Source organism: Mustela putorius, unplaced genomic scaffold (assembly GCF_011764305.1).
Source record: "Mustela putorius furo isolate JIRA1106 unplaced genomic scaffold, ASM1176430v1.1 tig00000832_pilon_pilon_pilon, whole genome shotgun sequence".
NCBI classification, from domain to species: domain Eukaryota; kingdom Metazoa; phylum Chordata; class Mammalia; order Carnivora; family Mustelidae; genus Mustela; species Mustela putorius.
The window spans coordinates 89,938-115,911 of NW_025421491.1; the positions used below are offsets into that span (position 1 = coordinate 89,938).

The 25,974-nt window shown below is 39.7% G+C and overlaps 2 protein-coding genes across 5 annotated transcripts in view; one reads left to right on the forward strand and one right to left on the reverse strand.

Annotated features, from left to right (window-relative positions):
- SON (SON DNA and RNA binding protein) overlaps positions 1–4,072 on the reverse strand; it is a 33,179-nt gene extending 29,107 nt beyond the window's left edge. Inside the window, 2 exon segments of the mRNA XM_045085126.1 lie at positions 690–856; positions 3,917–4,072. Of these exon segments, the coding sequence (XP_044941061.1) occupies positions 690–856; positions 3,917–3,993 (244 nt within the window). The 5' untranslated portion in view covers positions 3,994–4,072.
- The window catches only part of GART (phosphoribosylglycinamide formyltransferase, phosphoribosylglycinamide synthetase, phosphoribosylaminoimidazole synthetase), a 34,016-nt gene continuing 11,615 nt past the window's right edge, over positions 3,574–25,974 (forward strand). The window contains exons 1-15 of one of the 4 annotated variants that reach the window (XM_013058866.2): positions 4,967–5,075; positions 7,200–7,274; positions 7,726–7,911; positions 10,372–10,467; positions 10,947–11,121; positions 12,424–12,535; positions 13,493–13,561; positions 14,062–14,187; positions 16,592–16,679; positions 16,906–16,991; positions 17,177–17,345; positions 20,263–20,494; positions 22,849–22,943; positions 23,326–23,435; positions 24,637–24,835. In XM_013058866.2, the coding sequence (XP_012914320.1) occupies positions 7,767–7,911; positions 10,372–10,467; positions 10,947–11,121; positions 12,424–12,535; positions 13,493–13,561; positions 14,062–14,187; positions 16,592–16,679; positions 16,906–16,991; positions 17,177–17,345; positions 20,263–20,494; positions 22,849–22,943; positions 23,326–23,435; positions 24,637–24,835 (1,702 nt within the window). In that variant the 5' untranslated portion in view covers positions 4,967–5,075; positions 7,200–7,274; positions 7,726–7,766. Of the gene's footprint in view, positions 3,671–4,966; positions 5,081–7,199; positions 7,275–7,725; positions 7,912–10,371; positions 10,468–10,946; positions 11,122–12,423; positions 12,536–13,492; positions 13,562–14,061; positions 14,188–16,591; positions 16,680–16,905; positions 16,992–17,176; positions 17,346–20,262; positions 20,495–22,848; positions 22,944–23,325; positions 23,436–24,636; positions 24,836–25,974 lie in introns of those variants that run through there. The other 3 variants (XM_004757523.3, XM_004757525.3, XM_013058865.2) reach the window with 3 other exon arrangements.

Sequence of the window (25,974 nt, forward strand, 5' to 3'; positions counted from 1 at the left end):
GAGAGAGACACAGTGAGAGAGGAACAGAGCAGGGCAAGTGGGAGAGGGAGAAGCAGGCTTCCCACTGAGCAGGGAGCCCGATGTAGGCTCGATCCCAGAACTCTGGGATCATGACCTAAGCCAAAGGCAGACACTTAACGACTGAGCCGCCCAGGCAGCTCCAGAAGATAGTTATTTTTACGGGTGATCATAGATCTTTCATTTCTAAGCATCAATTATTTAAATAATTCCTGAAACACTAAATACCAAAGCAATGATTCCTCTCCATTCATTGCACTTTTAAGAGGAACAGATGCAAAAACAAGGCCATCTCTGAGCTTGGGCTTTAAAAATAAAACCTCCCAGGGTTTTAAAATTATCACAAATTTGGTCCAGCTCCTGTACCTTCCCCAAAATGGACATTTACACCATTGTTCTATGAAAACCCACATTCAAAATCCTGGTAGGGAGTCACTACAAAACTGAATCGAATCAAGTTATATTCCACCAACAAAGCAATCAAGTATCAATGCTCACGTTTCAGTACAACTGTATTTTCAGATAAGACGATAAAGTCATCAGGAAATAAACTCAAACTTACTGAAGTTTTAGAACTACTGAAGATTTTTAAATACCCTGCAGTAAAAAAAATAGTATTAGCTACTTAAAAATCTTTAAGTTTTTGAGACAGCTGATTATCTCCAGCTTACCTGGCTTATATCGTAGTTCTGTATCTAAGACCCCAGAAAGTACTTCCTCTATCTTCTGAACTATTTCTTCATTTGGGAGGCTCCTGGCAGAGGCAGCTGCATCACCTGCCTGGTTTCCTTCATTAGGTGTATTTGTTTCACCATTGAGCTGGCCTTCACTCCTTCCACTTGACAAGAAAAGTTATCAAGATTCATTATTACTTTTACCACACCATACAATGAATATTTATAACTCAGCTCATTAAAATAATCTGACATCGTTCATACATTTTACCATTTTTGTATTTCTTTCAGATGACACTCCCCACCAACCATCCTTCCTTCACCCTATCTACTTAAAGTAGGTACATTTTCATTTTTACATACTTAATTTTCAGAACTACTAAAGTTAAAGGGAAAAAAAAAACTTTAAAACAGCTTTCTAAACCTTTAAAAAAAATAATAAAATAATACCAGAAATCTAAACTGATTTAGATTTGGGTTGCTTGCATATTTATCTCAGGGCAGAAAAACTATCACAATCAAAAATCACAAATCCAAAGAAAAATATACCACCTAATATACATGGTACAATACACCATTCTAACATTATGATAGAAGCTACAACCACAATAAAACCACATCTGTGCATGGAAAACAATCACCATAAACAGTATCAAGGAACAGTTACCACAAACATATTGAGTAAAAAAGGGTAAATTGTAGCCTCTGATCAATTTTAGACTGATCAAAATTACTGAAATACTGTATCAAGTTTAAAAAAAAATACATTCATACAATTTTTACCCACTGATCAAGAATCCTGGTATTTTTCTGGCATTAAAAAAACTCATGGGAAACAAGTGACATTTTATTTATGCCAAGAAATTATTATAGTAAATTAATATGCATTTTCAACTCACAGGGCTAGAAAAATCTTGAAATGAGAAGCATGTCACTTACCTAGTCATTTTTACTACTTTTTGTCTAAGTAAAATTGTTTTTGAAAAATAATCTCAACACATTCAATTTAATTAAAATTAGCTAAGAAATCAAACAATTATGCTCCACTACCTGATAAAAGTCTGAATGGTCAAAAACCAAAAAAATTTCAGTAATTAACTGTTATTTGAGAACACTTGGTTTTCTAACATGACTCGCATAGTAATAATTAACATTTATTATTAATTAGCCACGGGTCTACATTTCTTAACTCATTTAATCCTAACACAACTCAGTGATTAGCACTAACATTCTGATTTTACAAATGAGGAAAATGACACACAGAGAAGAACCTAACTGAAGTTCATGCAACTATTATGAGGTGAAGCTGGCATTCAAAACCAGAGCTCCTACCTTAACCACCACAGACAAAAAGACAGCTCTTTACTACTTAAATGTCAGCCTCCTTACCCAAACTGATACATGTAAAAACAGATGGGACAGTATGGCAAATATAGCTCACAAAATGACAAGCCAAATTTTGTTTTTAGATTGATAATGTATTACATACTATTTGACAAACTAAATATTCCTCTAAATTTACCTAGTTTCTGGAGCTCTTTTACACTTTTCCTAAGCACTTACACATACACGATCACATTAGTAAAGCATGGATTTGATACTCAAGAGAATTACAACTTTAAAGTCTGTAAGAAAATAATCACCTTAAACCTATCAGATATTTATCTCAGTTACTGAAAAAGGAAAAAAATTTCAAACCAACTAAACAGCTAACAATACATTCCTACAATAGAATTCTATGAAGCCATAAAAAAAGGTCCCAAGACAACCGAGAATGTGAAAAAGACAAACTTGTTCACAATCAGATGGAAAAAAAAAAAAAAAACAAGATCACACTTCACAAAATATGTGCATCTGTACACACAAGGAAAAAAATGAAAGAACATAAAGAACATTATTATGTGTCTCGTTTATTCTAAGCTTTTTACAATGAAACACTTGTTTCCCAAATACAAAAACAGATTTTTAGAAGATATAAAAAGACATTACAGCAAGCAAACACAATCATCGCCTGAAACTATTAAAGTTTTCAGAAAAATCATACTCCCTTTACCTCCAGACTTCTCTCATCATCTAAAAATCACTAATATATACAACAAAATTTAAAACAGCAATGAAACGAGTATGATTTCCTACTTAAACAATATACCCCGCAAAAATAGTGATTTTTAGCGGTACTACATACCATTCCCCCAATAACGCTATGTTAATTTCAGCGCTTCATTTAAAAATGCGTTTTCAAATTCACGTATTGCTCTTCCTCTCGACTTTTAAAATATAACTAGCAAAAACATCTGAACCCGGAACAAATATTTAGGCTCTATAAAGCAAAAATACTCCAAGACAACCACGAACACAACATGACCAACACCATTTTCCTTTCTGAATAAACATCAATTTCTTTGGAAATCGCTTCCTGTTCAAATTTTGTGGAACCAAAGGTAAACTACGCAAAGTCTAAGAGCAACGGCAAAAGTAGCGTGCTGGTCAAGATGTCAATTGGGGCGGGAGCAGCCCAAAAAAAAAAAAAAAAAAACCTAAACACAAAGCCTACTATCCACTTGTCAAATTGAGAAATTAATACTAATTCAAAGTCCCTTTCCATCCTCACCTCGAACATTTCGTCAAAGTACCTAACATTAATTTGTTAGCTGCCTTAACTTCAATTTCTAATCCATTAGAATGCTGCCTGGTAGAAGCCACTGGACACCAGGGCCCGAATAATCTAATTAAAGGATCCCGACCCCCAAAAGATCTGAAGCGTGCAATAATAAAGCGGATTTAAGATTACTCAAGAAACGGCCGTTAGAGACCCTTTCCGGTCATAGGCACCGGCCGGCGAAATCCGCGGAGGCGGAGAGGGGGAGGGGAAACGCGGCGGCGGCGGCGGAGCTGAGGAAGGAACTAGGCCCGTCCCTGGTGGACAACCAGGCCTACAAGTAGCTTAAAGGGAGGAGATTACCGAACGGGAAAGAAAAGTAAGCATCTTAACTCGGTTCTATTAGAGGGAGTCTGGGGTTACCTCAGCAAAAGCGAAGTTCCTCGCTGGAAAGGGAGGGAGCGGATGGGGGGGGGGAGGGCCCGGAAAATGGATCCCAGGCCCAGGCGGGGCTGTAGCGGGGCCTGAGGCGAGGAACGACGGCGTCTCTGAAGAAAGGTGCCGTGGAGAGCTACACGGGGCCCTAGCGGTCCCTTGGGAGCAGAAAAGTCTGGGAAGCGTTTACCTGGAAAGCTCCTGTTGAATTTCCCGGAATTTACTGACCACGAAAGACCTAAAAATCTGCTCGATGTTGGTCGCCATGGCGTCCGCTCCGTTCTCTCAACTCCTCCTCGCTAGTCCTCCAGGCTCCCAGCATGCCTCGGGAGGAGGCGCAGCGGCCAATTCCGTCTCTCGGCGTCCTGATTGGCTTCTGTGGGAGCGTCCAGACTGGCACGCTCCGCCGCTGGACCAATCAGTGAGCACGGCCCAGTTCTCCTCCGCTGTTTCTGAGCGGCTAGGGTAGAGGTGCTGACGTTTGCGCCGCGCACGACTATGTCCGCCATGTTAGTGACTGACGCAGGCGCCATTACAGGAGAAGTCTCTCTTGAGGCGACTGTGTCAGCTTAAGTTGTCGGTCTCTCAACAGTGTTTTGGGAAGCTTAAGAGGCTTACTAAATGCTCAAGACTATAGAGCATGAGAAAAGGAAAAAGGAAGGCTACGTGGCTTGATACGGGGCCTCCGCCGTTTCTGGGTGGCGCCAAGTTGTTTTGGCAGGGAGATGCATCCGGAAAAGCATTAATCAACGCCCGCCCTCACTGTGGTGCGAAAAAGAACACGTTTTCACCCCCATTTTTTTTTCCCCATGGCATCTCATTAACGCTCCCCCCACCCCCGCTTTTTGCAAGCACTAGGCCAGAGGTCTTAAGCGGCCTGCCGTCCAAAGCCTGGTGCATTTCTAGTCTCGTCGGGATACCAAGCGGGTCAGCTCTGACTCGTTACCAGCACCCAATTAGCTAATCGTGGGTTTAGCATTTCGGAGCTCCTCTTCCACAGAGCTCTGAAGGCTCCTGAGGAGGAAGAGAGACGTTACGTGGCGCCTAAAACTACAGCGATAAACGCGCAAGGTCCTGGTAGCTTTACTGTGGAGTACGCGGAGGCCGCGCACAGGAGCCAAACGCAATCGCACTTGATTACCTCGCTGCGGCCACCGCCGGCCGCGCGCTGACCAATGGGGTGGTGCAGCCGGCGGCGGGGCGGGGCGGGCGGGGAGAGGCGCGCGCCGGATTGCGCGGGGCCGACTTCCGGCGCGCGACGGGAGCCCGTGCTGTGAGCGCGCCGACGAGCGTGCGAGCGCGAGCGGTCGTACCGCCTGTGGAGGTGCAGAAGCCTTCTCCGATTTTAAGTAAAGTACATTTATGCTTTGATTTGGGGGTTTAGTGTCAGGAGTGGGATGAAACTGTAGAAACGCGTTTGGCTGTCGGAATTCTGGTCTTGTTTGTAAACGCCGTGGGTGGGGGTTGGCCATGTGCTTTTCACTTCTTTTAACTGAGGTTTACGTTGGATCTTCCACTTTCCCCGCCTTGTAAGATGTCGGGCCTGGTACCTTTATGACTTTTTTAGGTCGTAAGCCTAAATTGCATATTTTCTGTTCATGCACTCGGTCTGTAGCAGACTTAGTCCACTTTTGTCATTGGTTTCTGCTTTGTGTTACTCGCCTGTGTTACTCACCGAGCCCTTCGCAGAGGCTCTACCTGGCTCTCATTCTCGTTTTAAAGTTCCCCAGTTAGATGGCTGAGGCCCACGAAGGTTAAGTTCTTCATCGAACCCCGCTAGTAAGGAAGGGGCAGTCTCACACCGAACCATAGCGCTTTGGAGGCCGGGCCCCCTAACCACCCCTCGAGTGGATTCCTTCAGGCTGAGGCCAACGCTATTTCGGTGATCCGCGTAGGAACTAGGACAATTTCCCTTTAGTGCTTCTCCTATTCAAACTAAGTGTATTTTTTCTCTAGATTTCAGAAAAAGTCTGCTTATTTCAGATATTTCAACACACGTGGCAAGTCTTTTCTGCTAAAATAGCTTTTGCCTCTCTGAGACAGTAGTTCAGCAAAAAATTTTTTTCTTCCAAGTTTTCAGTGATCATAATCTCAATTGTTAAAAGAGCATCTGAATCACGATTGCACACAACGGGAATCCGTAAAGTAAAGAGGCCTTACTTTCTCTTAGATAGGTGACCTACGGCGAGTTATTTAACATGATTGGACCTAGTTTCTGCTCTGTAAAATGAGGTGGTGATCGTACCTACCTCGCAAAATTCTTAGATAAGTAAAGTAGTTCGTGAAAAGTATTTAGAACAGCATCTGGCACAAAGTAAGGACTCAAAAATTGTAAGTTTTTTGTATTATCATCTTAGATTTAAGTATAATCCTGGCATCACACAAGAAGTTACTGATTGATTTTCTGTTTTCAGTTTGCCTTCTACATAATGAAATGCCTTCTAGAGATTAGTAAATTAGTGTGACAGGATATTCCTTTGGCTTTTCTTTTCCATTTAGTACTTATTCCTGTCCCTAATGTATGATTTTATATAAAAGTAAAAGATAGGGACAGCTGGCTGGCTCAGTGGGTTAAGCTTCTGCCTTTGGCTCAGCTCATGATCTCAGGGTGCTGAGATCAAGTCCTGCATGGGGCTCTCTGCTCAGTGGGGAGCCTGCTTCTCTCTCTCTCTGCCTGCCTCTCTGCCTATTTGTGATCCATGTCTGTCAAATAAATAGAATCGTTTTAAAAAAAAAAAAGTAAAAGATAGAATATAAAAACATTTACTACTGCTGAGTATCAGAAATTTTATTAGCTGTTTATAAATGTCATTTCCAAAAAAATGTCATTTCAGTTAGCCCTTATGTAGCCTCTCAAGGCAAGATCTCCTATTTCCATCTTTTAAGATGTAAAGAAATTGAATTAGAGATCGGAAGAGCTTAGCCAAAGTCATACTGCTCACTTGAGTTAGGTGTTGCATCCATCCTGCTAAGAATCAAATGCCATAGTCAAAGTAAGACCTGGTTCAAGTTTGATTTTGCCTTCTCTACCAACTTCCTAACATATTACACTGACTTCTTAAATCAGGAGTCAGCAAATTATGGCCATTGTGGCAGATCCTTCTTGACACCTATTTTTATACATTTCACCAAATAATTTTTACATTGTTAAATGGTTGGAAAAAAGGAAGAATGATATTTTTATGACATGTGAAGATTGTAAGATCCTCAAATTACAGTGTCCATAAATAAACATTCTCATGCTTATTCTTTATAAGCTTCTGGTAGCTTCTTATCACTTAGAGCAGAACAGAGACAACCTATGACCTACCTCCCACTGCCTAGTTGTGTAAGGTTTTACTGGACATTGCCATGTTAGTCCATTTCTGTATTGTCTATTGCTGCTTTTGTGCCACAGTAGCAGAGTTGACTTGTTACTATAGAGAGTGTATGACTCTCAAAGGTTAAAATATTTACTATCTGGTCCTTTACAGGTCCCAGTCTAAATATTTCTTTCAACTTAGAACTTCGAAGTCTATTATTTGTAGCATCACAAGACTTAAAAGCAGGTACTTGAAATTTGGGGTCTAAATTTGCAATGTTAGGATTCATGTTTAACGGAGGCTTGATGATTAGAAGTCTATAAAGGTGGAAAAGTGAAGCCTAAAGAATGATTACTCATAGGTTTTTGTTTTGTTTTGTTTTTTTAAACCAGGTTACAAGCTAAGTCACCATTTCATTCCTTAACCTAACTGTAGGCCAGTCTTCCTCATTTTTAAAATACCTCCCTTTGGGCAGTGGAACTGCAACTCTTGATCTCAGGGTGATGAGTTCAGGACCCACATTGGATGTAGAGATTACATACGTGCAGACCTCCCTAATCTTTGTGAAGTATAGTCATCCTCAAATTATGAGTTCTAATTTTTCACGAATGAATCTTTGGAATATTTAAATATTTAGAAATCACAATTTCTAATGTATGTGCATTCTAAAATAACAACTCTGGTTTTCTTTCTACAGCTTTTATTTCCCTTTTGGATTCCTGCTTTGCAGAGAGAGCAATGGCAGCCCAAGTACTTGTAATTGGCAGCGGTGGAAGGGAACACACACTGGCCTGGAAACTTGCACAGTCTAATCATGTCAAACATGTGTTGGTTGCCCCAGGAAATGCAGGCACTTCCTCCTTGGAAAAGATTTCAAATACTGGTAATCACCTTTCAATGTAGGGAGTAATAGTTAATAATAGTCAATAGCTATGCAAATTCAAATGTTTTCCTTGACTTTAAAATTTATGTGGTAATTTAAATACTTGCCTTATGTTGTAAATTTTAGGTATCTTCTTGTTCAGAGTATGGCATTTCTTTATCTTAAATTAGTTTAAACCTTACAAAATATACCCATTGAAAAAGTCACAAGTGCCTAAGGTTAAAGGCAATTTGATACGTATTTTTAGAAATGAAAAGTTGAGCAGTGCTATTAAATGTAAGTTTTGGCGATTCTAAGTCCTTACTAGACCTCAATCTTTATCTCTTTCACTGGTAAAAGTGAAAAAATGATCAGTTCTTATGCTACATTAAATTCTTCAGTGGCTTCCTGTGGTACTTAGAATAAAACTCAGACTCCAACTCCTTAACATTCCTTCCAAAGCCCTTTACAATCTGGCTTCTGCCTGACTTTCCAGCCTGATATTTTATATCCTCTGTTTTCTTTTCACTGTGTTCTGTCCATGCAGTCCTATGAGTTTCCCAAACAGAGATGCCTAGAATTTGGTATTTGTTTGTTTCCACCCCTAACATGACTGGCTCCTCATCATTCAGGTCTTAGTTTATCAGTTATCTCCTCAAAGAGGTCTTTCCTAAAGTTTTTAAGTAAAGCATGCCCCCTAATTCATTGTTTTCAGTCATGAACTATTATATGTATTTACTCTACTTTTCTATTGCCTATCTCCTCTCTTCATTTCCGCTCTAGAATGTAAGCAAGGAACGCTTCTGTCTTGTTTTTGCATTGTGTACACCATGCCTATTACCCTATATGGCACTTAATATTTGTGGAGAAAACATAGATCCAACAAGCCCCAAATTGGGAGAAAATAATTGCATGCATAGTACCAAAAATAATAAAGAAAAAGATAAATAAGATTGTATCTGCTTCCCTGGGATTTTAGCTTTGTAGGTGAGGTGTATTATATGTGTTTATTGAAGAATTGATACATCCTATCTAGATCTAGCTGATGTTATAAAGGCCAGCCTGTGGAAATCTCCCAAGATTGCCATGGGCCTGCTACCACTTGGAGCAACAGGTTAGGTGTGTCCTTTCTCTCTTGCCACTCTCTGTTGTACAGAGGTGGTTGGCTTTGATCAGCCCAGTTGTGTTTGCAGGTACTAACCCAAAGTGCATGGTACTCCACCCTTAACCTACTCAAGCAGCTCCTGTAGCTTGAGAACTCTGCCATTTCTGCACTTTCCCCAACACATCACAAATGTCACAGAGTAGTATACAACTTCAGCCAACTTCAGAATGGTGGTACAGATACAGCAAAGCAGGAAGGCGCCTGTAGAACCAATACAGTATATGGTTGGTCCTGCTGCTAGTTACTTCAAATTCCATCGAGAAAATATTCCTGGCTTGTCAGTCGAAGTAAGCTGTGTTACTTCATTCAGGGGGCACCTGGGTGAGCATCGAACTCTTGATTTCCACCCAGGTCATGATCTTGGTCATGAGATCAAGCCCTGCTTTGGGCTCTGCCAGTAGTTGACTTCTCCTCTCCCTCTACCCTCTGTGTGCCCCATCCCACCGTGCTCTCCCACACACTCTGAAATAAGTGTCTAAAAATAACTAAATAAGGGTGCCTGTATGGCTCAGTTGGTTAAGCAGCTGCCTTTGGCTCAGGTCACGATTCCAAGGTCCTGGGGTCAAGCCCCGCGTTGGGCTCCCTGCTCAGCAGAGAGCCTGCCTCTCTCCCTTTGCCTGCCGCTCTGCTTACTTGTACTCTCTCTTTTATCTGTCAAATAGATAAATAAAACCTTTAAAAAAAGGTAAATAAATAAAATTGTCATTCAATTCTTAGCTTACCCATCTTTGCACAAAGACCTTTCAGCTCAACCAGATACAGTATCTCAGTTCACCTGATATTATCAGATTTCCCTAATTTGTTCACACTTGGTTTGGTGTTTTTTTGTTGGTTTTTGTTGTTGTTTTTGCTTGCATATTTATTACCAAACATTCCCATATAAGCATCCTAAGCATAGGAACTCTGTGTTAACATCTTAACCTAGTGACTAGCTCAGTATCTAGGACATGGTGGTTCTCAGTAAATCTTGAGTAAATGACATTAAAAGGCAGTTTCTGAGTATATTCTGTGGGACATTTTTTTGTTTATGATCAATGTGACATGAATACCATAGTCAAGAAAGTTCTTTAATACCTCTTTGGGAAGCTTCCTGGTATTTTCATCTTAACTAGCTGTAGTAATCAAGGACTGAGCCTCATTGGTTAGCCTAATGCATTAGGCTCTGAATTTCTCATGGTACAACTATCATCTGTACTCATAAAAGAAAAGCAATAGTTAATAAGCCTTTCAAAGTATAGTACTTATGTTTCAGCATGACTGTTAATTTAAAGAATGTTTGTATCAAGTGAGGTGGGGTATGTTTTTTCTATTCACAGCCATCTCAATCAATGACCACACAGCCCTTGCTCAGTTCTGCAAAGATGAGAAAATTGAATTCGTAGTTGTTGGACCAGAGGCACCTCTGGCTGCTGGTAAAGTTTGTTTTCTGTTTATTATTACAGTATATGCAAGCCAACAGGAGCTTAGAGATCATCTAAGCCAATTCAATTTGGGGATGAGGGTTTCTGCTATCATACAACATTGGAAAAAGAGCTTTCACCTTCTTGAAATTTATGGAGTCTCCATTTTTTCCGTGACACATCAATAATGTGATGAATGAAAGAGCAAATTTGCAACTGTGGAAAATATTTTAAATGTTTCTATTCTGCTCTGTTCTGGTATCCAGTTAATAGTCATATGTTTGACTCTAACAAATAACTTTTGCTGTGTTTGAATCACATGTTAGTAGTAACGTTTTTGTTTATACGCAGTAGGCAACTTGAGAAACTTACTCTCTGCCACTACTTATCCGCCTTATGTCAATGTAGATTTAGTCTAATCCTGATTCTTCAGAGTCAGAAGGCTCTGCAGAGACCTTGGTTCACCTAAAGCTGCTCATTTCTGTCCATAGGAATTGTTGGTAACCTGACGTCTGCAGGAGTCCGATGCTTTGGTCCCACTGCAGAAGCAGCTCAGTTAGAGTCCAGCAAGAGATTCGCCAAAGAGTTTATGGACCGACATGGAATCCCAACTGCACGGTGGAGAGCTTTCACCAAACCTGAAGAAGCCTGCAGCTTTATAATGAGGTAGCTAAAAGATTGCCTGTGGGGGGCCATTGTTTTGTTAGGATATTTATTTATTTATTTGTTTGTTTGTTTAAGATTTTATTTATTTACTTGACAGACCGAGATCACAAGTAGGCAGAGAGGTAGGCAGAGATAGAGGAGGAAGCAGGCTCCCCGCTGAGCAGAGAGCCTGATGTGGGGCTCCATCCCAGTACCCTGGGATCATGACCTGAGCCGAAGGCAGAGGCTTTAATCACTGAGCGACCCAGGCGCCCCTTGTTAGGATATTTAAACACACAGGTCACTTTTGTGTCACAGGTTTTTAGTATGATAATCATGGCAGAAAAACTCATGCTGTGTAGGTTGCCTTTCCTCCAACGTCAAAGTAAAATGGGACCCTGTGCATGTGTAGCTGTACAATCTTGTGGCCTTGCAGAAAGAAGATATTTTTAACATTACTGAGGAGGTTCTAGGGTAAAAGATACATTTGGTTTAGCAGTCCTGCACTCCTTATGGTCAAACTAATAAACACAGTGGCATCTTAAAACATGAAGGATGTTGATTCTTTCATAAATAATTAACTGGATTGAAGAATCATCACTTGGCTTTCTGCCATTGCCACTTAGATCTAAATCTTAAGACCAGACATTCTTGTTCTCTGTTGTATCAAAAATGTGAAACAATGAATGGTGGTAGACACATGCTTTTGCCCTTTTTTGGTTGACACTTACCCCTTTTATCTGTTACCTTTTCCTTTTAGTTGAGTCAGTTTCATTCTTTATTCATTCTTCATCCTACAGGGTTTCTTAGACAATGAAAGTTATTATTTCCTTGTAGCCAGATGCCTTGGGTAAGTAACAATTTTGTTACTTACTTTGGGTAAGTTTCTTTCTAGATCTCCAGTCCCACCCAACAGAAGAAATTACCAAGAACAGTTTTTTCTGTGTACTTTCAAAAATGACTTGTATATTCATGCTTATGATGGTCTTATACAGTCACATCTTCTATTGGAATGAAGTATAATTCACTACTTTGCTCTTAAGGATCCTTCCATGCTTATGCTATACAACTGCTTTTGTCTTCCAAAGATGTTGCCTGTATGATCTCATGATAAGTGATAAAAGCAAAATTGTATGTACCATATAATCACAACTATAAAGGAATACATAGGGAAAAAATCCCAGGGGGAGAAGTGTATCAAAATGGTGTTGGTATAAGTAGTTCTTTTTTCCTGCTTTTTGGTGGTTGCTATAGCACATTTCAGCACTTGAGGCTTTTGAATTTAAGATTTGTTGGATGTTGAAGATTACTCTGTCTTCACAGTGCAGACTTCCCTGCTTTGGTTGTGAAGGCCAGTGGTCTTGCAGCTGGAAAAGGAGTGATTGTTGCCAAGAGCAAGGAAGAGGCCTGCAGAGCTGTACAGGAGATCATGCAGGTAGGTTGTTCCTCTGGAAAAGTCACACTGTGCTGGGTACTCCTTAAGTTTATGAAATGTTCCTTAAGCTAAGAAGAATCTATCTAGCAAACATACGGGTAAGTTTTTTATAATACCATGTATTATAATACATTTCTAATAAAAGGGTCTTTAAAGATCTATATTGATGGCTAAATCACCATGCTGTTCTTTGGAAGTAAGTTCTAGCATACTTTGCTGTCTGCTGCAGAAAAGTAGAAAATCCTCAGACTACAGAACATTCAAATTCTCAGCCATCCACGGAAGCAAAAAGTATTCGTCCTTGGTGTCCCAAGTCTAAGAAGGGAAGCAATGAATTAATAACACATTTCTTTTACTATCCCTCTTGATTATTGTTCTCCCTTATGGAAGTCTGTTTTCAAAGGCATGCTGTAATATAAGGTTAGCAGACAAACATATCATAATTATAAGCGGACATGAGAATTAAGTGGTAAGGATGAATATATATTTTTTTCTTACATGATTGGAAACTAGAAAGCCAGATCCCCAGAAGAGTGTTAATGATTTGTTCATTTCATCTGTACCAGTGCTGGCTCTGCATTATTGCCACGTGTCAAAATAGAAAACATTCATATGGGGCGCCTGGCTAGAGATTACTAAGCAAATAAATAAACTTTTAAATGAATAAAGTTTATTTATTTAAGTAATCTCTACACCTGTGGGGTTCAGACTCATGACCCCAAGATCAAGAGTCACATGTTCTTCCCAACTGAGCCAGCCAGGCACCACAGATAGATAAATTGGGGGAGAAAAAAAGGGAAACATTCATATGTTCCTTTGAGGCTCGCAGAAATGGAAAAGGAAATTACAATACTAGTGAATTAGTTAATAATACAAATGGTGAAAAATGACGATAGCTCATTGAGTAAATATTAAGAGCCTTTTTCTTTTTTTTTCTTTTTTTTTTTTTGGTACAAGGATAAAGCTTATGGAGCAGCTGGAGAAACAATTGTCATTGAAGAATTTCTTGAAGGAGAAGAGGTGTCTGTATGTATATCCACCTTTTTGGCTTTTCTACAGTAGGAAAAGCTGTATTACCTGCTTTGTGAGCCCCAGAAAGACATGATTTATTTTGGTTGCTTCATCTGAAGGCAGAAACCCAACACTTACAAAGGAATTTGTGTATGTTTAATGTTTTCGATGCAAGTGAAAAAAAAATTTATCCTCTTTTAATCCTGCCCTGTATATCAGTAGAGACTTGAATTTTTATCCCATATTATTTAAGGGGGGTAAGGTTGAAATACTTCACTTTGAGAGTAGCTTGACCTTTTTTTCTAACTGACTCAAAAATTATAGATCCCTCAGAAATTGAGTATACAAGATGCTTTGATTTTTGCTATAGATAGTTTAGGCTTATTTATGTTTCAACTTCCTTTTAAAAAAATTTTTTCCCCCGGTAAGAGTTAAGGTTCATATGGTTCCCCTCATTAATTTTTTTTTTTTACTTTTTGCCATTTAATAAGTGGACTGTTTTGTTTTTTCTACAGTGTCTGTGCTTCACTGATGGAAGGACCGTGGCCCCCATGCCCCCAGCACAAGACCATAAGCGATTGCTGGAAGGAGATCATGGCCCCAACACAGGGGGAATGGGAGCCTATTGTCCAGCACCTCAGGTACTTCCCAGAGGCTCAGCTTAAGTTCAGTAGTCATTGTTTAAGTCATCTCAAAGAGCTTTTGGATCATACTTCTCTGTTTTCTATACTTAATATTACTAATCAGCAGTTTGGATGTCCAGTTAAATGAAAACTATCTCTTCTAGTGTCATTCTAAAACCTTTTCTAAAGTCTGAAGAATTAAGTTGTGTATAGGTTGAACAGATCCTTTTAGTTCCTGCTCTCTACATGCTATATTTAGGGCATGAGAGCCAATTAAAGTCTAAAATTATTTTTTATTCACCTTTAGATATCCAAGGTCCAGCACATAAGTGCTCAATAAATGTGTGTGTGTGAAACAGAGATGAATTGAGAACCAAGTCAGACTATAATTAGTTTTTATGGTCTCTGTAATTCATGGTGGGTACATAAAGTATGTTTCCAAACAATTTCAGGACAGTTTTTATAAGAAATCTGCATTGGGTGTCTTATAAGTAGAACCAGTACTTCAGAAACTCACCCATTCTTTGCACTGAGGATAGTCAGTGGTTATTTATGCTGATAATATAGTGCCTAATACACATTTTTCTTAATTAAAAATATTAAAAACAGGGGCGCCTGGGTGGCTCAGTGGGTTAAGCCGCTGCCTTCGGCTCAGGTCATGATCTCAGGGTCCTGGGATCGAGTCCCGCATCGGGCTCTCTGCTCAGCAGGGAGCCTGCTTCCTCCTCCTCTCTCTCTCTGCCTGCCTCTATGCCTACTTGTGATCTCTCTCTGTCAAATAAATAAATAAAATTTAAAAAAAAAAAAAAAAAAAAAAATTAAAAACAGGATTTACTTTAAGCTATAAGTATTAAAATAGCTATTTGGGAAATGTGATTTTAGTTTAAGAACCATCTCTAGGGGTACCTGACTGCCTTAGTCAGTGGGGAATGTGACTCTTGGTTTTGCGGTTTTGAGTTCAAGCCCCATGTTGGGTATAGAGATTACTTAAAAATAAAATCTTTGAAAAATAAGATATTTTTCAAAAAAGAATTATCTCTAAGTCTAATTTTTACAATTAAATTTATAAACTCAGGTTCTTTTTCGTTTGTTTTTTTAAAAGATTTTATTTTTTTATTTATTTGTCAGAGAGAGAGCACACACAGGCAGACAGAGGCAAAGGGAGAAGCAGGCTTCCTGCCAAGCAAGGAGCCTGATGTGGGACTCGATCCCAGGACACTGGGATCATGACCCGAGCCAAAGGCAGGCGCTTAACTGACTGAGCCACCTAGGCGTCCCATAAACTCAGATTCTTTTTTTTTTTTTTAAAGATTTTATTTTATTCATTTGACAGAGAGAGATCACAAGTAGATAGAGAGGCAGAGAGAGAGAGGAGGAAGCAGGCTCCCCGCTGAGCAGAGAGCCCGATGCAGGTCTTGATCCCAGGACCCTGAGATCATGACCTGAGCCGAAGGCAGCAGCTTAACCCACTGAGCCACCTAGGTGCCCCTAAACTCAGATTCTTTATCGGCTTATGAAATAGGCATAGAATATACCAGAAGGATACAAAAGGGTCTCAATGTGGTAGAGGAACTTTTATCATTTTTATTATTGTTTGTTTGTTTTTAAGATTTTATTTTATTTATTTGACAGACTGAGATCCCAAGTAGGCAGAGAAGCAGGCAGAGAGAGGGGAGGAAGCAGGCTCCCCCCCCCCCCCCCCCCCGCACTCCCCCAGCAGAGAGCCTGATGCAGGACTTGATCCCAGGACCCTGATCATGACCTGAGCCAAAGGCAGAGGCTTTAACCCACTAAGCCACCCAGGCGCCCTATTATTATGTTTTAGAAAACTGTTTTTAGTGAGTTTTAAGTGTGTACATGTTTGAGAATCTCTAGATTCAGTAGAAAAGGTGATTTAACATTTAGTGCTGAAATGGCAGGGAACACGGATCAGTAAATACGTAATCTAGCTTCTGCTTATAATTTTTCTCAAAGGTCTTCTTTCCTATTTTGTAACAATGAGATTGACTACTTACTTGATAGAATCAATGTGAGGGTTTTTGTTTGTTTTTGTTTCTGTTTTTAATATTTTATTTATTTATTCGACAGACAGAGATCACAAGTAGGCAGAGAGGCAGGCAGAGAGAGGAGGAAGCAGGATCCCCGCTGAGCAGAGAGCCTGACGAGGGGCTTGATCCCAGGACCCTGGGATCATGACCTGAGCCAAAGGCAGAGGCTTCAACCCACTGAGCCACCCAGGCGCCCCAATGTGAGGGTTTTAAAAGCTTATGAATTTAAAGTGCTCAGCCTATCTAAGGAAGTAAAATAATAATAGTTCTCACTGTCCCCTTTCATTGTCCCATACAAAACTGCTTATAAGATGGTTTTTGTTTTTGTTTTTTTAAATACCCAGTTACATTTAAATGTTCCTGTATGTTCCCAGGTTTCTAAGGATTTGTTCCTGAAAATAAAAAATACCATTCTTCAGAGGACAGTGGACGGCATGCAACAGGAGGGTACGCCATACACAGGTGAAGCACACTGACGTCATGGTGGACATTATTCTTAGAGTGACTTTACACCTTGATAAAACTTTCCCGGTTTCTCTTTTTTCACCTCTTTTTAATTGACCACTTTTGTAATTTTTGCCATGTTAGTACAGAACCTCAAGTATTAGTACCTTAAATTCTAATTTTCAGCCGCAGTGTATTCATTATAGTTTGTTTTTGTTTTTGTTGCTGTTCCTTTCCCATGCAGGTGTTCTCTATGCTGGTATAATGCTGACCAAGGATGGCCCAAAAGTTCTGGAGTTCAATTGCCGTTTTGGTGATCCAGAGTGCCAAGTGGGTAATAGTTAAAGATAATACAAGTGTTATTTTGTAGATGTGTGGTTTTTAATCTCAGGATTTATCGGCCTTGAAATAATTACCTTTAAGGAATATATGCAAGTTCTGCTGGTACCTCAGTGAATACATCGTCTAGAGAGAACTAAAATTTCTCAGCTGCCATGTTGATTGTGTTTTTCCAGGTGATCCTCCCACTTCTTAAAAGTGATCTTTATGAAGTGATTCAGTCTACCTTGGATGGCCTGCTCTGTACATCTCTGCCTGTTTGGTTTGAAAACTGCGCTGCAGTAACTGTCGTGATGGCAAGTAAAGGCTATCCGGGAGATTACACCAAGGGTGTGGAGATAACAGGTGAATATCCGAGAACAAAAGGTGGAATTACTGAGTGACAAGTGACCAGCGTTAGGGTAGGCCTTCCTTCCAGGCTATGCTCTGCTCCTTTTAGGGGCCTGAGGCCATCAGAAACCTTTCAGGAGTTTTTTAACCATGTCGGATGAGGGTATGCAAATATCCAAAATTACAGTATTTGAAAAACTGCCATCCATGTCCCTTCCTGCACAAGGAAGACCTATATGGGCCTAGCCAAGTTTCCAGAGTACCACTCAGTGTGCCTGTCTCTCCTGTCCTCCAAAAGCCCTGATAATAGAGGGAACTCATGAGAATCAGCACATCATTAGTAGAAACTACATCAGATAAACTTCACAGAGGCATAATCGTAACTAGACACCCCACCCCCACCTCCTTTTTGCAGCGTACCCCATAGTCACAGAATTAAAACAGTTTCAAAACTCTTCTGTTTCTCTTTATGGGAAGTGAGGCATCTCTTATTAAATGATATTAAATAAAACAGTGTCTTAAAACGCCAAATAAGTTCTAGTGCCATAAGCCCAAAGGCAGACCTCCAAGATCCCTGGCAGGCTCTTGTTTGACCTTTCTCAGACCTTAACGGTGTCTTTGGTTCAAACACTCTAGTTCCTGCTTTGCCCAGACAAGAAGTTCATTGCCTTGTGAATCCCAGTCATGGTACCTGTGCAGTCAGGAATCAATTGCCTTTTTTTTTTTTTTTTTTTTTACTTTATTTTTTTAAGATTTTATTTTTTTATTTATTTGACAGAGAGAGAGATCACAAGTAGGCAGAGAGGCAGACAGAGAGAGAGGGGAAAGCAGGTTCCTTGCTGAGCAGGAACCTGATGCGGGGCTTGATCCGAGGACCCTGAGATCATGACCTGAGCCCAAGGCAGAGGCTTAACCCACTGAGCCACCCAGGCGCCCCGATTGCCTTTTATTTTTATAAGATTTTTTTTCTTTACCTGAGAGAGTAAGTACGTGTGTGCACACACACTCACATGCGAAGTGAGCAGGGAAAAGGAGAGAATCTCAAGCAAACTCCACACTGATCATGGAGCTGGATGCAGGTTTTAGTTTCATGGATCCTGAGACCATGACCTTAGCGGAAATCAAGAGTGGGATGCTCAACCAACTGAGCTACCTAGGCACTCCTAATTGCCTTTTATTTATTTATTTCACAGAGAGAGATCACAAGTAGGCAGAGAGGCAAGCAGAGAGAGAAGGGAGGGAGCCTGCTGAGCAGAGAGCCCGATGCGGGGCTCGATCCCAGGATCCCGAGATCACGACCTGAGCTGAAGGCAGAGGCTTAACCCACTGAGCCACCCAGGTGCCCCTCCTGATTGCCTTTTAAAGGAACAAAGAGAAGGGATAGAACCAAGATCACTTACATTGATGAAATTTCCCAAAGATTGAAGTGACAAGTGTAATAGTCCTTTCTTTGGCAGCGGTATTAGGTATTCCAATACTGGTAGGTACATGGGTACCTATGACTAGTGCCCCTGTGCTATAAAAACATGTAGGGAATATCTTCGTTTACATATTAGCAACTGGGATGCTAAAAGAGAAGTGATAACTAAAAAAAGATAAACAATATATGAGTGGGGTGTTGTTGGGATTTTTTTTTTTTTTAATTTAGAAGTTCTCTTTGTGTAAAACTGCCATGTTGGTCACTTGAGAATATAGAAAATATGGTCTAATAATATTTTAAGTGTAAAATTATACATGAGAGCTTAAGAATTCGAAAGCAAATTAAGTTAGGGATTTTAAATTGGGCCTAAAACCAAATTTAAATCAGATTTGTTTTAAGATTTTGTAATTGTTATACTAGGAGAAAGATTAAGAATATGTTTTGCATTACAGTTACTCTGTTGGTTATTTAAAGAAGAAAGAACGAAAGCAATTTGTATGGCCATGATAAAAAGAAATTCCTTTACTCATAAGTAAAAGGTGATTAAGTATAGGTTTTATTCATTGATGTTTAAGGATTTTTTTTTCTTTTTTCCCTTTTAAGTTTTAATTCTTAACGTCCTGTCAGGAGAGAAAAGCGGTACAGCTGACCCTTGAGCAACATGGGTTTGAACTGCATGGGTGTACTTAACATACAAGGGTTTTTGTAGAGTACAGTACTATAAATGTATTTTTTTCTTATGGCTTTGTTAATAACGTTTTGTCTAGTTTACTTTATTGTAAGAATATAGTATATAACATACAGAATGTTACATATTAGATATGTTACATATTATATACAGAGTATGCATTAATCGACTTTATATTATTGGTATGGCTTCTGTTCAGCAGCAGGCTCTTAGTAGTTAAGTTTTTGAGGAGTCAAAAGTCATATGTGGGTTTTGGACTATGAAGGGGGATCAGCACCCCAACCCCAGCATTGTTTAAGCATCAGCTCTACATTTAAGTTTTTAAACTTTTTAGACTTAGGTTATTTTTTTTTCCCTACCCCACTGAAACAATAGTTCTTTCATGAGGTTATAATACAGGTTAATGATAATACAGTTACCACCACCCTAGAGCAGAACAGACTGTTCTTGAGACAGTCTGTTTGCTATCTTGTTGCTTTATTCCTTCCTTATAGGATTCTTGTGAAGATTCATTTAAATGAAATAAAAATCTTATTGAAAAAAATCTTCAGGCATCAGGGCCGCTCAGTCAGTCAGGCATCTGTCTTCAGCTCAGGTCATGATCCCAGGGTCCTGGGATTGAGCCCCACATTGGGCTCCCTGCTCAGTGGGGAATCTATTTCTCACTCAGCCTCTGCCTCCGCTCCTCCCCAACTTGTGCTCTCTCTCTCTCTCCATCAATAAAATAAAATCTTAAAATAAACTTTAAAAAGAAGACTTAAGGAAATTATAAACCACTTCAGAAGCGTTGACTATTGTTATTATGTAAATGTGCTCTCTTACAGGGTTTCCTGCGGCTCAAGCTTTAGGACTGGAGGTGTTCCACGCAGGCACTGCCCTGAAAGATGGCAGAGTGGTGACTAACGGGGGTAGAGTCCTTACGGTAACAGCGATCCGGGAAAATCTCATCTTGGCCCTTGAAGAAGCCAAAAAAGGACTAGCTGCTATAAAATTTGAGGGAGCCATTTACAGGAAGGACATAGGCTATCGCGCCATAGCTTTTCTCCAGCAGCCCAGGTAAATTTCCTACCGAGATAGATCTAGCACAGCCTCATAACTGATGTAAATGGCTATATAGAAAATTCTTTTAACCTTATACTAAGCCATTCTGTAATCTTTTCTCTCTATGGAACTGCTCTAATTTTGACTTACATTTAGTCTGAGGCAAAACTAGTTAGAACGGTATTCACATGGGGGTGCCTGGGTGGCTCAGTCTGTTAACTATCTGCCTTAGGCCCAGGTTATGATCTCCAAGTCCTGGGATCGAGCCCCGTATCAGGTTTTTCTATTCAATAGGAAGTCTGCTTTTCTCTGTCTCTCTCCCCTGTGCCCCTCCCCACCACTCATCCTCTCTTTCCCTCTAATAAATAAAATCTTTAAAAAAAAAAAAATTCAATTGAAGTGGGAGTAAAGCTTCATGGTAGGTCTTTGTGTCTGAAAAGTTCAGTAAAGGGGCGCCTGGGTGACTCAGTAGATTAAGCCTCTGCCTACGGCTCAGGTCATGATCTTAGGGTCGTGGGATCGAGCCCCGCATCGGGCTCTCTGCTCAGCGGGGAGCCTGCTCCCCCCTCTCTGCCTGTCTCTGCCTACCTGTGATCCTTGTCTGTCAAATAAATAAATAAAATCTTTGAAAAAAAAAAAGTTCAGTAAAATCACAGTGATAATAGGACTTTTTCACATTGTATATTTGAAATACATGTAATCATTTGTCAAGTATTCATCAATAAAGATGGGGAAAGGATTTTTATTCCTTGAGTTACATATTTTAATATTTCGGTTGTATTTTCATCTTAGTTCATGATTTTGTCAAAGATTTCAAGATGAAGAGACACCTGGGTGGCTCAGTGGGTTAAGCCTCTGCCTTGGGCTCAGGTCATGATCTTAGGGTCCTGGGATTGAGCCCCACGTCAGGCTCTCTGCTGAGAGAGAGCCAGGCCCTTCTCTCTTTCTGGCTGCCCGTCTGCTTGTGAACTCTCTCTCTGTCAAATAAATAAAATCTTTAAAAAAAAAAAATGAAAATATTGGCCATCTACCTTTGCTACTTAATTTGATTATACTATAAATTTTGGCAGTCTCATTTTGTTAGTGTGTTTATATTTATTACTAAGATGTATTTTTACATTTTAAATGTAAAATGTAAAATTTTTACATTTTAAATGTATAATTTGTTAGTACATACAATTACTCCTTTGTAAAATCAATAAACTATTAATTGCAAATGTGGGTGATTTGATTTCTTAAGTATATATCATAGTTTCTGTTGTTCATTGAGTTTGTGAGATAAATGTCTTAGAAAAAAATGTGAAATGTTTAGCAACTTAATTAAACTTAATCCTATTAATTGATAGACAAATATATTTAAAGTTTAAATACTAGAAATTGTTTAGGATTAAGAACATTTACAGGAAGGACATAGGCTATCGCGCCATAGCTTTTCTCCAGCAGCCCAGGTAAATTTCCTTTACCACGCTCAAAGTTTTATTTTTATTTCTTATTTTAAAATAACTGGATTCCATTGAAATGACCAATTGCAAAATTAAATTTGTAAAATTAAAGATGAAGAAAATGAGAGGCAACAATACCAGCTGCTACCTAAGAAAGTTTTTATTTTTAATCAGCATAACTTTGTTTCCTTTCTGAACATGACCCCCAGACTACTAATTTCATTGGTATTAATTGCCAAAGCTCTCAACTCTTATTTGTACCCTGACCCCTTGTTTCTAATAAAATTTCACATATTTCTTCATGTATCATTACATCCCAATAGGCCAAAGTACTCATTTTTGTAAGACAAGGCTACTGAATTCCCAGGGCTGTTCATGAGTTTTAGATGCACTGCTTCAACATGTTGGCCCTATTTAGAAGGGAATAATGCACTGAGTATCATTATCTGGTTTTGTTTTTTCCAATGTGTTTTTACCTTGTTTCTTGCTGTCTTCAGCTATAAGGAAACTTACACAATTCTCTACTGCAGTTAAGAGTCCAGTTTCATTATTTAGGGATTATTTTGTAGAGTGTGTATAATGCCAATTTTCACTTTTTTTACTCCATTTTGACATTGCTTCCTATACCAAAATTAAATAGAAAAGTGTGGCAAAATATCAGTATATCTAGCTACCTGTGGGTACCTGAAGTACTTCTAGAAGAAATAAGTAAAGAGAAGTAGTTCTCCACAGTGATGATACAATGGAGTCAACTGGGGCAGTTACTTAAACACATTCAGCTTTCAGGGCCTACCCCTGACCAGTTAAAATTTACGGCTGGGGCCTGGCACAATGAGATACATGCAAGTCATCTTCTGTTTTAAATAATACCTTAAACTAATTTTCCCTGGTACTTAGGTGATGTGTTTGTTTCATTTAATTCTTTAGGGGCCTGACTTACAAGGAATCTGGGGTAGACATTGCAGCTGGAAATATGCTGGTCAAGAAAATTAAACCTTTAGCAAAAGCTACCTCCAGACCAGGTAAGTCAGAGCCTGTCCTTTGCTAGTTCGTTAACTGTGACGGGCATTGTGAATTGATTGGGGCTTTGTAGTTTACTGAGGAAAACATTCCAAGTTAATGCCAGGTTGCTAAGTCTTTCCCTGTTTAAGCCAAACCCATAGTCTTCTGCTTTCTTGTTTCTAATATTAAGGAAAGCATTTCTTATACATAATGTTAAATTCAAAAAGATAAATCTACCCCTTTTGTATATAATTACTTTCTTGGCCAATTCTTTGAGCATGTGGTACTCTTCCGTTCTCAGAAAAGGCATCTCTTATTGTAGCCATGTTTATGAAGAAATGGTTTGTATATCCATGTTTAGTCTATTACAGTGCAGCCGGTAATTAATTTCCTCCTCATTAGGCTGTGATGTTGATCTTGGAGGTTTTGCTGGTCTTTTTGATTTGAAAGCAGCTGGTTTCAAAGATCCTCTTCTGGCAAGTGGAACAGATGGTGTTGGAACTAAACTGAAGGTAAGCAGATAACCTATGTGATTGATTAAAGGCCTTTTGTGAATGATAGAGAATTTACTGTATACCAAATACATATTTTTCCCCTCTTGATATATATGCGCTGGAGAGAGCCATACCAAATAACCATAAAATATGGCTAAAATACGTACATTTTTTAACAGATTTTATTTATTTATTCAACAGAGAGATCACAAGTAGGCAGAGCAGCAGGCAGAGAGAGGGGGGAAGCAGGATCCCCGCTGAGCAGAGAGCCTGATGCAGGGCTCGATCCCAGGACCCTGAGATCATGACCTGAGCTGAAAGCAGAGGCTTAACCCACTGAGCCCCCCAGGCTCAACCCTTTGAGCCACCCAGGCGCCCCAAATATGTACATAATTCTTACAACACAATGTTGTTGAAACTCTATCCAGATGGAAGTGTTATTGGAGGGGATTAAATGGGACACCTTTGGGGGTAGCTGGGTGGCTTAGTCTGTTAAGTGTTGGACTCTCAGGTCATGATCTCAGAGTGGGGGGATCCAGCCCTGCATCCAGCTCCATGCTCAGCAGGGAGTCTGCTTGAGATTCCCTCTGCCCCTCCCCCATCCCCAAACTCTCTCTTCCTCTCTAAATAGATTTTTTTTAAAAAGGTGGGGAGAGGGACGCCTGGGTGCCTCAGTGGGTTAAGCCGCTGCCTTCGGCTCGGGTCATGATTCCAGGGTCCTGGGATCGAGTCCCACATGGGGCTCTCTGCTCAGCAGGGGACCTGCTTCCCTTCCTCTCTCTCTGCCTGCCTCTCTGCCTGCTTGTGATTTCTCTCTGTCAAATAAATCAAAAATAAATAAATAAAAGATGGGGAGATACTTTGGGGGCACCTATGTGGCTCAGTCCTTAAGCATCTGCCTCAGCTCAGGTCGTCATTCTGGAGTTCCCAGATCTGAGCCCCACATCAGGCTCCTTGCTCAGCAGGAAGTCTGCTCCTCCCTCTCCCTCTCCTCCACACCCCTCCCATGCATGCTCTCTCTCTCAAATAATAAAAACCTTTTTAAAATAATAATTTTAAATGGGATAGTTTGGGATCAAATAGCTTATCAGAATTTAATATTTTATCCTTAGGTGTTTGGAGCAGCTGGCCAAATAGCAATATTTATTAGCCTCCATCAATAAACTGACAAGGTATAATTTGGAGCATATCTTCTGTGTTGTGTGTTGTGCTTCTTTAGATTGCCCAGCAGTGTAACAAACATGATACCATTGGTCAAGATCTGGTTGCAATGTGTGTCAATGACATTCTGGCCCAAGGGGCAGAGCCCCTTTTCTTCCTCGATTACTTTTCCTGTGGAAAACTTGACCTTAATACAACTGAAGCTGTTGTCGCTGGAATCGCCAGAGCCTGTGGAAAAGCTGGATGTGCTCTCCTTGGTATGACCATCCGTTTTAATCACATGTCCTTTTTACTATATTTTAGCCCTATGTATAAATGCGATTACTACTTATATAGCTAAGAAGAAAAACTACAGATTACATCATAAGACAAGTAAAATATAAATAACATTACCGGATGAAAACTTAAATCTTGCCCTCAAGCTCCTCCTCAAGGGTTTGTCCCCCAGATTCCTACTCCTAAACTGTAAGCCAGGCCTTACCTTTTTCCCTGATCTTTGTTTACTATTTCCATTCCTGTCTTTCTCAAAGTCCTCATGCACAGACAACATTAAGGGTTATTTCCTCCTTACTGGCCTACACCAGAACTAGATGATTCCTAACATTCTAAGTCTTAAGCATTATTTTCCAACAGAAGTAACACTAAGAATAAAATATATCTAAGATTTACAGAAATACTGCTTAAATATATGTGGGAACTTTGAGCAAAATGAATTGCAGGTTGCCCAAGCAATGAAACTACCTCTTTTATATTAACCATTCCCGTGGACACATCTGTCCCCAAAGCCAAAATTACCTTTTCAACCATCTTTTAGAACAGTTTGTAATTTGGAGACTGCCTACCTAGACCCTATCTTTACATATCATCACAAAAGTGAGCTATGCTGTACTTCTTAGGCCAGGGCATTTGGATGTAAGCAGCCCTGATTAAATCACTTCTCTAATAAGCCCATACCATCATCTGGAATACAGGATGATTATAAAGATCAAATATAAATAAAAGCATTTGTAAAATTAAACTGCTATAGAAATGACATTATATTCAACCAAGCATTCATTCTTTGACAATAATGCTATTCTGGGCTATACATTTCCTTCGTGGAAATTAGTACTGTTTCCCTTGGAATCATGCTCGGTCGAAAGTTCTTTTAGGCAGCTAATAGAGGACTTTTTTTTTTTTTAATATTTGCGGAACATAGCTATGTGTTTAATTGTTCATAATAAGAGTAGGGATGCCTGGCTGGCTCAATCAGAAAACTATGCACCTCTTGATCTTGGGTTTGTGAGTACAAAGCCCCATGTTCGGTGTAGAAATTATATACAAACTTAAAAAAGGAAAAAAGAGTACCTGGTGTCAGTACTTCCCAGGTAGGTTTATAAATACTATGTGACTACTT